This window comes from Nelumbo lutea, chromosome 6, assembly GCF_056320005.1.
Source record: "Nelumbo lutea isolate HS-2025 chromosome 6, American lotus-T2T, whole genome shotgun sequence".
NCBI classification, from domain to species: Eukaryota; Viridiplantae; Streptophyta; class Magnoliopsida; order Proteales; family Nelumbonaceae; genus Nelumbo; species Nelumbo lutea.
The window spans coordinates 67,348,135-67,360,796 of record NC_142689.1 but is presented as its reverse complement, the minus strand read 5'-3'; the positions used below and the strand labels follow the sequence as shown (position 1 = coordinate 67,360,796).

General features: G+C 43.2%; 1 protein-coding gene across 1 annotated transcript; it reads right to left on the bottom strand.

The window, feature by feature from the left end:
• Window positions 1-996: 996 nt before the first annotated feature.
• On the bottom strand, window positions 997-1,509 carry LOC148849390 (uncharacterized). Its single transcript, XM_088951409.1, has one exon. It carries the CDS (start codon window positions 1,507-1,509, stop codon window positions 997-999), a length of 513 nt encoding a protein of 170 aa, XP_088807535.1.
• Window positions 1,510-12,662: the final 11,153 nt, after the last annotated feature.

Below are 12,662 nucleotides of genomic sequence, written 5' to 3'. Positions count from 1 at the left end.
TTAGCGAACGAATCCATCCAGCTTAGCTCTACTGCCAGGACAAGAGCAACCTCATCTACTACATTCTCTATGCTTGGACGCAGTAGGTCTTCGATGTAGATGATCCTTCGAATGTTATCCCTGCACTGGCCAGCTAGGAAAGTGCATCGGCTTCAACGTTTTCAGACCTCGAAATCTGTTGGATGTACCACGAGTGGAAGTTCAAGAGGAGCTCTCTGACCTTGGCTAGGTAGGCCAACATCATCGGCTCCCGAGCTTCATACAACCCATTTACTTGGTTGACCACCAACTGAAAATCACTAAAGATGCTAACGTGCTTTGTGCCAATCTCTTTGATGAATTGGAGTAGAGGGGGAGAAAGAAAGTAACCTATGCCATTGGTTGTCGCGTGTTGAAGTTCCACCGATCATTGTTGGGAGATGGGAGATGAATTTTCTTTCCCAGTCGTTGGTTGTCATTGTTAAGTGTTGAGGATGGGCCGCAAGTCGCTGTTGTTGAGGATGGGGTCATTGATCGCCATTGTTGAGTGTTGAGGATAGGTCACCAGTCGCCGATTGCTGCTATTGATGATAGTCTTGGTATATGCTCGCCGACTACGTAGAAGGGTTGAGGAGGGTGCTATTGAATGAAAATTGAAAAGTATGAAAGAGGTTGGGGGAGAGTATCGAGTGAAAACTAGGGTTAGATTTAGAAAATAATAAAAAAATATTATTATATTTTTAAGAATACATTTTATTTATATATTTTAATATTATTGGGTTGGGTTGGGCTGGCTCGGGCTAGGCTTTCATATAAACTCCCGATTTTAGCCCGGAATTAAGTCAAACTTAGATCATTGAGCCCGAACCCGGGCTTGCTAGGCTGATAATATGTCCAAGCCCGTTTGGGGTCGGGCTGTCAGGGTACCTAGCCCAACAAGTCTATCAAGTACCTCAGGTCGGCAGTAGGTTGTCGAGGTATGTTGGCATGCCATTATTTCTCACACTTCTGTACGAGCTATATGTCATCCGCCTTCATCGTCGACCAATAGTACCCTTGTTGCGACGCCTTTTGGTCTAGCGCCTTGCCCCACAAGTGTTCACCGCAGAGACCTTCGTGGATCTCTCGTAGCACTTGGTTTGCTTCAATAGGCTGCAACCAACACAGGTAGGGGAGCGTAAATGACCTTCTATACAGCTGTTCGCCAATGAGTACATAGTGAGCTGATTGTTGTTCAACCCTCTGTACCGCATTATGGTATGGTGGTAGGGTCCCATGGCGCAGATAATCAACAAATAGATCCATCAAACTCCGCTTTGCTGCCAAGATAGGAGTGACCTCATCTACTACACTCTCTATGCTTGGACGCACTAGGTCTTCGATGTAGACGATCCTTCGAGTGTTATCCATTGCACTGGCTAGCTTAGAAAGTGCATCGACTTTAGCATTTTCAAACCTTAGAATCTGTTGGATATACCACAAGCAGAAGTTCAAGAGGAGCTCTTTGACCTTGGCTAGGTAGGCCAACATCATCGGCTTCCAAGCTTCGTACTGCCCATTCACTTGGTTGACCACTAGCTAGGAGTCACTGCAAATGCTGATGTGCTTTGCGCTGACTTCTTTGGCCAAAGACAGGCTCCTGATGAGTGCCTCATACTTAGCCTCATTGTTTGATGCTCAGAACTCGAATCAGAGAGCGTACTCTAGATTGACCAAGCTAGGTTCGAAGAGGATTAGTCTAGTCCCACTTCCTCGTTGATTGGATGAATCATCCACAGGGAAGATCCATGGCTCTTCATCCTAAGTCGAGATAGGTGAGGTGCTAGTCAAAGCCTCTGAGGTGGTTGTAGGTTCTCCAGCTTCAAGGGTCAGCGTGCTGAACTTACACTCGGCGACGAAATCAAACAAGATCTGCGCCTTGATCATCGGGCAGCGCTCAAACTGTACATCATATTCAATAAGCTCGATTGTCCACTTCGTCAACCCTAAGACCTCAGGCTTCTATAGAACTTGCCTTAGAGATCAATCGATCAGGACGACTAGGGGTGGCAATTTTCCCCATCCCCAACGGGTACCTAGGCTCCCTGAACCAACAGGGTCGGGGTCAGGGATGGGGCTACCCCTGAATCCCCAATCGGGTTTGGGGACGAGGATGGGGAATGCAATCCCTGCCCCGACCTATCCCCAATTAATAAATATATAATATTAATATTATTTATATAATAATTAAACTATAATATTATAATATTATATATTATATTATTAGTCATTTATTTTAAAGATTAAAACTTATGAAACAAAAACACTCGAAACTTAGAGGTTAGAGTCTTCAACAGACACAAACAGAGAACTCTAAACCGTGAGCCCTAGTTAGTCTTCTTCCTTTGCCTTTGTCATCGATTTGTCAACTATCGTCATTGACTACTAGTCTACCACTCGAGTCTCGATAGAGGAAAGAGATACTCAAAGAAGAAAGAACTGAAACTTAGTCTCGGTCTCTCAGACTACTAGTCTATCATCGCTGACTGCCATTGCCATCGCTCGTCGGACTCTCTCTCTCTCTCTCTCTTGTTGTTGGCCTCAACTTGCAACGGTCCTCCCTCTCTCTCTCTTTCTCTCTCTCAGTCTCTCTTTCTTCAATCTCAACCTCTCAGACTCGCAACGCCATTTTTTCTTTGTTAATGGCTAAATCCTCAGGGATTCGGGTCTTTGATGGGGAATTCATCCTTGTTAGAGTCGGGGATGGAGAGAGATTTATTTCCTCGACGGGGATCAGGGATAGGGATGGGGGGTGATTTGGGGGTCAGGGTCGGGGATGGGGAATATAATCCCCACCCTAAATATTGGTGTGGGGTTTGAAACACGGGTGTAACTTCCAGGCTACTATACTAAGGCAAAGGCCAATTTTTCTATATTTTGGTACCTAGTCTCAACGACGTGCAACACTTTACTTACATAATAGACTGGTTGCTGCACATTGTCCACTTCTCAGACTAAGACTAAGCTGCTCATCATTTTGTAGAGAGGTAGACCTTCAGTTCATCTCGAGGTTCCGACCTAGTTGGCAAAGGTGAGGAGCTAAGGTACATTTTGAGCGCGTCAAAGGTGAACTGGCAATCTTTGATCCAACCAAAGTCTTGGGCTTTCTTAATGGCTTTGAATTAGGGTCGCAATCGGATTGAGCTCTAATCGTACAATTCGGGCTTAAATTCGATTAGGCTCGATTCGAGTTCGATTTTAGTCAAGCTAGAGTCAAGTTCGAACCTTGGGTAAGCTCGATTAGTTATTTGAGCTTGAGCTCAACCAATAAAAAGTTTGGCTCAAAAGCTCGTGAGCTTGGCTTAATTAACACATACATACATACATACATACATACATAACATACATACAAAAGAATATATTATATATTATAAAAAATATCATATATATTATATTATAAAATATATTTTATATTCTATAAATAGAAATATATTTTTATATTCTATAAAATACAAGAATATACTATATATTATAAAAATATCGTACATATAAAATATACAAATATATTTATTTTTGAGCTTTCAAGCCAAACTCTATCTCATTGAATATTTAATCGAATCAATCTCCAACCAAAAAATATAGTTCGAGTCAAACTTGAACCTAACAGTATTTTACTCGAGTTGAGCCAATACATGCCAAAGTTCGGCTCGGCTCGGCTCAGTTGCAGCCCTACTTTGAATAATAGAAGGCATCGCCCAACCGACTTGGACATAATTCGGTTCAGGGCGGCTATCCGACCTATTAGCCTTTGGACTTCTTTAATGGCCCTAGGAGGGCGCATGTCTAAGAAGGCTTGGATTTTCTCGGGGTTAGCCTCGATGCCACATTGGTTTACTATGTAAGTGAGGAACTTACCTGATGTGACACCGAAGACGTTGCTCGATTGCTTCATGTTATATTTTCTAAGAATGGTGAATACATCAGTTAGGTGGGTAATTAATGTTTTAGAGGTTTTACTCTTTGCTACCATGTCATCGACATAGCCTTCTACCTTGCTTCCAATTAAAGGGGAAAAAATTATTTACAAGTTGTTGGTAGGTCAACCTAGCATTCTTTAAGCCGAAGGACATGACCTTATAACAGTAGAGACTTGTCTTGGTTACAAAAGTTGGTTTTCCTAGTTGGCAGGATCCATCCGGATTTGGTTATAGCCGGAGTAGGTGTCCATGAGGCTCAATAATTCACACCCCAAGGTCACATCTACCAGCCGATCTATCTTAGGTAGACTTGTTCATGGGCCATGAAGGGATGAGATATCCATCGTATGGATGCCCGAATCTTGCGGAATGGAATGGGTGAATTTCAAAAATCTCTCTCCATCCTACTGGGAATCGTATTCCCTATTTTAGAAAAATCATATTTTTCAAGGATCAATCTTGAACCAAGAACTGAACCATATATGAACAAAAGCAGTAGGAGAGGGATATACCTGATACGGAGAAATAATATCTCCCAACGAAGGTGTTCACGCCCAAGGAAGGATCCAAAGACTACTCCCACTGAAAATGGCGCAGTGCAGGATGGAGCAGAATCAGTAGTGTTTTTCCAAGAACCTAATCCTTCACAAGAATTAGTAGGATGACACGTAAGCACAACTTCCTATCAGTCCCTTCACAAGAAACTAATATCAAGATCCAATTTTGATTTCTCCCACCTAACTGGAGATCGAACTAGTAGGTGAGGCGGCGACAAGAAAGAATTTCGCAGGGTTGCTGAATTCTTCCTTCTGTGATTTCAGCTCTAAAGAGGATGTGAATGTGTGTCTTCTAAAGGCTGCCGCCCCCTCCTCCTTTTATAACTTTAAAGGGATCAGCTCCTAATCCCATTAGGAGTTGCTGATCCAAATTTGGATCAGAATTCCCTTTAAGTGATAAGGGTAAACCCTTATCTTATCTACAAATTAAATCAACCTTCTCCTAATCTCATTAGGAGGTTTCCAGATCTGAATCACATTTAGATCTGGACTCTTTGAGTGGATAGGGTTAAGACCCAATCCTATCTGCTAATCCAATCCCAAAATTCGCCCCTTATTTAACTAATCAAATCAGCCCAGTTCGAAATGGGCTTTAGGCCCACTAAGGTTATGTGCTCACTTAGCCTTCCAAACTGCTACCCAGTTGGACTTCCTTGTATGGCATGGGACCCAAACATTGACCTACACATCAGCCACATGGGTTCAGCCCAGCCTTTGTTACAAGGCCTAGCCGAATACAATGTTATGGACAGTGCAGCCCCTGAAACCCATCACATGGGCTCTGTGGGCCCAACACTTACCCTAAGTGGTCCTTGGGCCAAGCCACCTTATAACACCAATGGACTGTGGGCAGATGCAAGATTATCCCATCAGGTATTACCCTCAAAGGTTTTACACTTAACCTCTCAGCCCATAATGATCAAACACTGCCCGACAAGAGAGGACCTCTCCCTCGGCTGCAAGGAACAGTGCTGCACTCTTTACTCACATGGATCCCGAGAATTAAAACCTTTTGCAAAAGTTTGGAAACCATAATATATATACTTTTATATCTCATATAAAATATATTTTGCAAAACAAATCTCAACAATTGAAATCGGCTGCCGGAAGTCTTGGTTTCCATCAGAGAGAGTGCATCCCCAATCATTACCTTTGTCCAACAAAGGGGCTGATCATGTCACTATGATCACCCACTCAGATGAATTCTCAAACTGTCCCAACATACCCCGGTTTTGACCCCCACTAAGGATCTCACTGATTGGCATGTCAAAGACAGCCCAATCCAACACCTAGTGTAGTATCATAATCGAGTCTAGGGGTCAGGTGTAACTTTCCAGTTTTTCCCATCAATCTTCAAGGTCCAGGGCAATATTGGAAATCTGGTTCGGTTCAAAGATTCAATTAATCCTACACTACATGTGTCTTGGGTCTCACCCTGGCGGCTGAGACATGCCACCCCAACAATTGGTAGCACACAAGTGTTAGCCTTGGCAGGATAAATCTCCCCAGACTTATCCAATGGCTGTGAACATTCTAAACTAACACGAGTCTCATAAGTGTCCAATTTAAGGGTATTACATAGAAACACACCACAGGAACATGAATCAAATATGTACTTTATTCATTTACAATAAATTCATAATGTACATCATTCTGGTAGAAGCTAAGGCATACAACTATCTAACAGGCCGGGGGGCTCGAGCCAGGCTTTTACTCTTCCTTAATAGAAATTTGTTAGGCCCGAGCCTGAGCCCGAGCCCAAAGCCCGAGCTGAGTTCGTCGCCGGTGATTATGTTCGTCGGAGCTTAAGTTCATGGTGACTGTGAGTTGCGACCTACGATTTTAGCATTGATCAGTTCGCATCAGAGAGAGAGAGAGAGAGAACTCACTGCCGCTGCCTATATTCGCCGCCTCGCCGTTGCCGGTATCTGAGATTTGAAAGAGAAGTGAGATTTGAGAAGAGGAATGAGGAAGAGAAAGAGAGAGAGAGAGAGAGAGAGAGAGAGAGAGAGAGAGAGAGAGAGAGAGAGAGAGAGAGAGAGAGAGAGAGAGAGAGAAGGAGATGACTCACTGCGGGAGTTGTTGTGCCGGTGAATGTTCACCACCTCACCGGTTGTGTGGCTACCTGAGAGTGTGAGGACTGAGGACTGAGATCTTTGGAGGATGTGGAGAAGAGAGGTTCGGCTGGAAAAAGAGGTGAAAGAGCCAAAGAGGTGAAAGAAAGAGGGGTATTCGACTAGGGTTTCTAACTTTAATTATAGGTCAGGCTATTTTGGCAAATCTCGAGCCTGACTCAATTTTATTGCGGGTCGGGCTTTCTGGCCCGAGGTTAAGCCCGCGCGCCCATTTGCGTGTTCAGGCCCATCCGGGAACAGGTCAAATCTTAGGGAGTGGGAAGCTATCCTTTGGACAAGCTTTATTCAGGTCAGTGTAGTTGATGCACATGCACCATTTTCCCGTTAGCCTTCTTTATGAGCACTGCGTTCACAATCTAGCTTGGGTATTCGACCTCCTTAATAAAGCCTACTGCGAGGAGCTTCTCAACCTCCTCATCAATTATCTTCCACCTCTCTTGGACGAAGTTCATTTTCCTTTGTCTAATTAGTCTATCTAGAAGGTTTACATTCAGTCTATGGGTTATTACAAGGGGGTCTATGCCAGGCATGTTGGCAGTTGACCAGGCAAAAACATCAATATTCTATTTAAAAAAAAAACTTACCAGTTCAGAGCACGGGGGTTCTTTGAGTTGCAAGTCGATCTGGATTGTCTTCTTAGTGTCGGTATCAGAGATCAACACCAGGACGGTGTCCTCTACTAGGCGAGCTCTCTCATCGTCGTTTTCTGGGAGCAGCTCCAGCTTCGCTTTGCCCTTTAATTATGTCGTGTAGCATTTCTGCGACTCGATTTGGTCACAATGCACTACTCATGCTCTGTAGTCGGTGGTGAACTTAATTGCGATGTGGTATGTGGAGACCACTGCTCTGAGGGCGTGTAGAATTGGATGGCCTAAGAATGCGTTGTAAGGCGATGTTGTTGCCACTACTAGGAAGTCGTGCTAAAACCTCGTCCTGTTCTACGTGGTCCCCGCTATTACAAACAGGTTTGTTTCAAGAGCTCGGACCTCCTCTCCATTGAAGCCTACTAGGGGCACGTCGGCTCGGACTAGGTATTTCTTCTATAGTCCCATTTGCTCGAAGGCTCTGAGGAACAAGATATCTGCCAAGCTGCCAGAGTTGACAAGGATCCTTCTCACCTCGTAGTCATGGATGATGAGCTCAACTACATGGGTGTCATCGTGGGGGTAATGGACCCCTTGTGTGTCGTCTTCGGTGAAGTAGATCACCTCTTCCACTCTTTGTTACTTCGGTGGGTTCTCCTCAAGGTTCAACTCGCGAACTGGGGTTTGACTAGCTGAAGTATTGCAACCCACTTTCTATGGGCATGTTAATGATCATGTTGATCATTGCGTGAACTGATGGGTCATCGTGTTGTTGCGGGGGCACCTGAAGCTGCATCCATGCCATCACGGCGAGGTGACCCTCCCAATTGTACATTTGTAGGTCGATGCTGCAGATTTATTATGCTAGCTCGGGGAACTGTTGGTTGCCAACTCCCACAGGAGCCATAGAGAACTAGACTTGCGGGGGCGGCTCCACAGTCTATTGGCCATCAACCCCCACGGGAACCATGGATGGCTTAACTTGCAAGGGAGGCTCCACAATTTGTTGGCCATCAACTCCTAGGGGATCCATGGAGGGCTTGACTTGTGGGCTCCACAATCAGGGTTGGGAGATTCTGCTTGGGTAAGACTGTTGGAACTTGTTTGGGCTGGTTATTTTGATTTTGTTTCCCTGCGGGGGTTCCTTCGATCTAGGTGTTGCTGTTATTGTCACTAGTTGACCATTGAGTACTTAGCAGGAGGAGTGAGAAGGCTTTTGTAGCATTTCCCACAGACAATGTCAATGAATGGTGCACGATCTGGTGCTCCCTAATGGAGGACAACTCGAGCATCGAAGTGGTGAGGTCAGTTGGTTGAGCTGCAAGAAAATAGTAATTAGAGTACCCAGGGTGGGAACTCCGATGCTTAAGTCAACAAAGAGTATGAATGCTAGAAAGCGAGAGAGCAATAGAGCTATATCGCACATACCTTCCCTAATTAATGAGATGCCTTTATATAGGTGCAGGTTGTTGTAAACTTCACATAGCCCGTCCAAGACCTCTAGGAGGACGTGGTTTACCTTCCTGCCTCACTCGGAGTTTGCTTTCGTGTAAAGTGATAGAGCCTATTTGGTTGCCTTCGAAGTGGGCGGGGTGGGAGTTAGCTCCGTTGGTGAGGCGACATGATCTCAGAGGATTTGGAGATGATAGTCGACATGTAATGGAGGTTGGCCAACACGTCATGCAAGTCGCTAACTGGACCTCAGTGTGCTTTCCCTAAGTGTGTGAGGTGCCGACAGGTCAGCCCTAGCCAAGGTGCAGGTCGCTATCTAGACCTTAGTCAGGTCAGTGAGACCTCGGCAGGAGGTTGCCCTTCATATTAAGGTCTCTAGTTTGGTCCTAAGGTGGTCGGTCCAATCCTGAAGATGTGTCTACAGGTCGGCTATGGCGAGGTGGTGACGAAGCGCTCTTAGGGTGTGCAAAGTGCATTCGACATGGTTCTAAGGAGGTCACCATCATTTTGGCTAAGGCAAGTCATTGCCTACGTGGTGTCAGGGTGTCGTGCGACGGTTCTAGAATGCCACATAGTGTGATGTCACTAGGGGGCCAAATCGCCCCTCATCACATATGTTATGCTTTGAGGGGAGTCATCAAAACTAGGCTCTTGTACACATACACATTAGGATTTATGTACAAGAAAGGGACACCACATACAACCCAAAAGCTTAAGCTATTGTGTTATGGGCCACTCTTGTATACAAGTCCCTTATACATTTCATTCTTTTCCAAGGGATTCTCTTTCAACTACTCATACGTGAATCCCAACATCGTATAACCAAGTTTCTTGTAGATTCAACCTTTCATCGGCACAAATAACTAATATTCACGTTGGCTCTAAGGTCATAATGAGCATGGTCAGTGGGTGAGTTAAGTAAAAGTTTGTAGCCTAATCATCGATTAGCATGTCACGTCACTTCCCGAGATTCCATGTAACTGGAGTGGATCATTCTCTATTACCATAAAAAAGTATCATACTTGTCATAAAATGCATGAAGAAGATGATTGAAATTGGCTATAAATCCAAGTGAAGACAACATAGCTCTTACAGTTGCAAACGGATATACAATTAATAGAAAAGATTACGTTTAGAGATAGATTGCAAGTTGTAGGGCCATAAGTTAGAGTTGGTGGGATTCAAATTTAGAATCTTAGATCTAGGGGTGGCAATTTTTCCCGTCCCCGACAGTAGGGCTGTTCACGGGTCGGGTTGGGTCGGTTTATTGGGGTTTTCCCAACCGACCCGACCTGGTCGGTTTGAGTCGGGTTGGATCGGTTTGGGTCGGTTTCATTTTTGCTCCTGTACAAAAAGGACATAGAAGCCTAGAAGGAAATATCTATTTTGAAAACTGAAAACTGAAGTTTTTAAGATATTTTCTAGAAATATATTTAAAAAAGTTAGAATTAGAATAGAAGACAAAAGTTATCAAGAAAATAGAAAGTCAAACTGTTTTATAGAAAGAATGCTGAAATTTGTATATTTCAAGAAACTTTCTAAGTTCTAATCTAAGTAAAAAATGACACCTAATTCTAATTGTAATTGCTTAATTAGTTGCCTATTTGGTATAAAAGACTATAGAAACTAGGATAGAGACAACTTAGTTAAATAGGAACTAGAAGACTAGGTTAAATTGTAATTAGGAATTAGGATAGAGGCAACTTAGTTAAGTAGGAACTAAATCGGTTCGGTTTCGGTTTTCACACAAGAAAACCGAAAACCGACCCAAACCATCGGTTTATGAATTTGTACAACCTGAAACCGACCGGTGCTTATGAAAACCCGGCCAACTCGGGTTGAGTTGGTCCGGGTTGGTCGGTTTGGTCGGGTTGGGCCTTCTTATAAACAGCCCTGCCCGACGGGTACTCGGGCTCCCCAACCCAATGGGGTTGGGGTTGGGGATGGGTCTACCCCTAAATCCCCGATCGGGGACAAGGACGGGGATGGGAAATGTAATCTACACCTTGACCCGTTCCCGATTAATATATATAATTATATAATATAGTATAATATAATCATATATATTATATATTATAATAATCATTATTCATTTTTTGAAATATTAAAACTTAAAGAAAGTAAAACAGTTAAACAATAAAACACTCAATGACTCGATAGTAAGACCCTTTGACTTCGAGTCTTTGATAGAACCCCAACTTCATCTTCCTTCGTCAGTTCGTCTTTGTCACTGATTTGTCGACCATCGACTACCATCGCTAACTATCACCACTTGCCCGTCACCGTTGGACATTGAACAGAGGACAGAGATACTCGAGTCTTGACAGAGGATAGAGAAGAGATACTCAAAGAAGAGTTTCAGCTCTTTAATTTTCCTTCAACCTTCGTCATCATCTCCTGCTGCCATCGCCATCGTCGTCGCCTCGCCCTTCAGATTCTCTCTCATCGCCGACCTTAACTCTCGCAACGGTTCTCTCTCTCTCTCTAACTCTCATTCTCATTCTCTCAGAGGCTCAGACTCTCAGTCTTCAGTTCCTTGGGGATTCGGGTGTTAACATTCACGCTGTCTCTAAGCTCATAACGAGCATGGTCAGTGGGTGAGTTAAGTAAAAGTTTGTAGCCTAATCATCGATTAGCATGTTACGTCGCTTCCTGAGATTTCATGTAAGGGGAGTGGATCATTCTCTATTACCATAAAAAGTATCATACTCGGCATAAAATGTATGAAGAAGATGTTTGAAATTGGCTATAAATCCAAGTGAAGACAACATAGCTCTTACGGTTACAAACGGATATATAATTTATAGAAGAGATTACCTTTAGATATAGATTGCAAGTTGTAGGGCATTAAGTTAGAATTGGTGGGAATCAAATTTAAAATCTTAGAAGTAGGGGTGGCAATTTTCCCCCGTCCGTGATGGGTACCTAGGCTTCCCAACTCGATGGGATCGGGGATGGGGGGTACCTTGGTGGGGTTGTGGTCGGGGATGGGGACAGGAAATGTAATCCCCGCCCCGATCCATCCCCGATTAATATATATAATTATATATATTATATTATATTATATAATTATATATATTATATATTATACTTATATATATTATATATTATAATAATCATTATTCGTTTTTTAAAAGATTAAAACTTAAAAGAAGTAAAACGCTTAAACAATAAAACACTCAATTACACGATAGTAAAACCCTTTGAGGACAGGGATGTAGGGGGGATTCCTTTTCCCACCGGGGATCGGGGACGGGGATGGGGGTGATTTGGGGGTTGGGGTCGGGGATAGAGAATATAATCCCCGCCCTGTTGCCATTCCTACTTAGAAGAAAGGGGATGGAGGAAGAGAAGTTTGGTGGTTGGTAATGTTGGTTATTCTTTGAGCTTTCAAACTAGACTTCTTTGTCATTTTATCGTACAAGCATTTGATGCATGATGACTACATCCCTTATTTTGGTAGAGAGGTTGATCCCATGGGACTGAATAAGTGGTTGCACTGTTAGTAGGTGGGTTTAGAAGATAATGATGAAGTAGATGTTGTGTAGCCTATGTTGATGGATACAGGTGGCCACGAGTCGAGCTTCTCATGAATTATTCGAGCTCAGCTTGGCTCGGTTTAAACCGAGCTTCGAGTTGAGCTCGAGCCTGATATATAGGTTCATTTGCTAATTGAGCCGAGCTTGAGCCTAATGAAGCTTAGCTCGTGAGGCTCGTAAGTTTAATCGACCCTAGTGCAATAAATAAATAATTTTTTATTATACTAATACATACATATAATAAATAATTGTATTTATATATTTTTTACGTATACTAGTAAATAATTTTTATAATTCTTAATTTTTGTATGTAAAATAAAAAAATAACTATATATATAATTTTTATTTTTTAGTAAAAAACATGGCTTGTAGTCTAGCTCGAGCCAAACCAAGCTTGAACTTGCAAGCTTTGAACTGAGCCAAGCTTGAGCTCAAGTCTCTAGCTCATATCGAGTTCAAG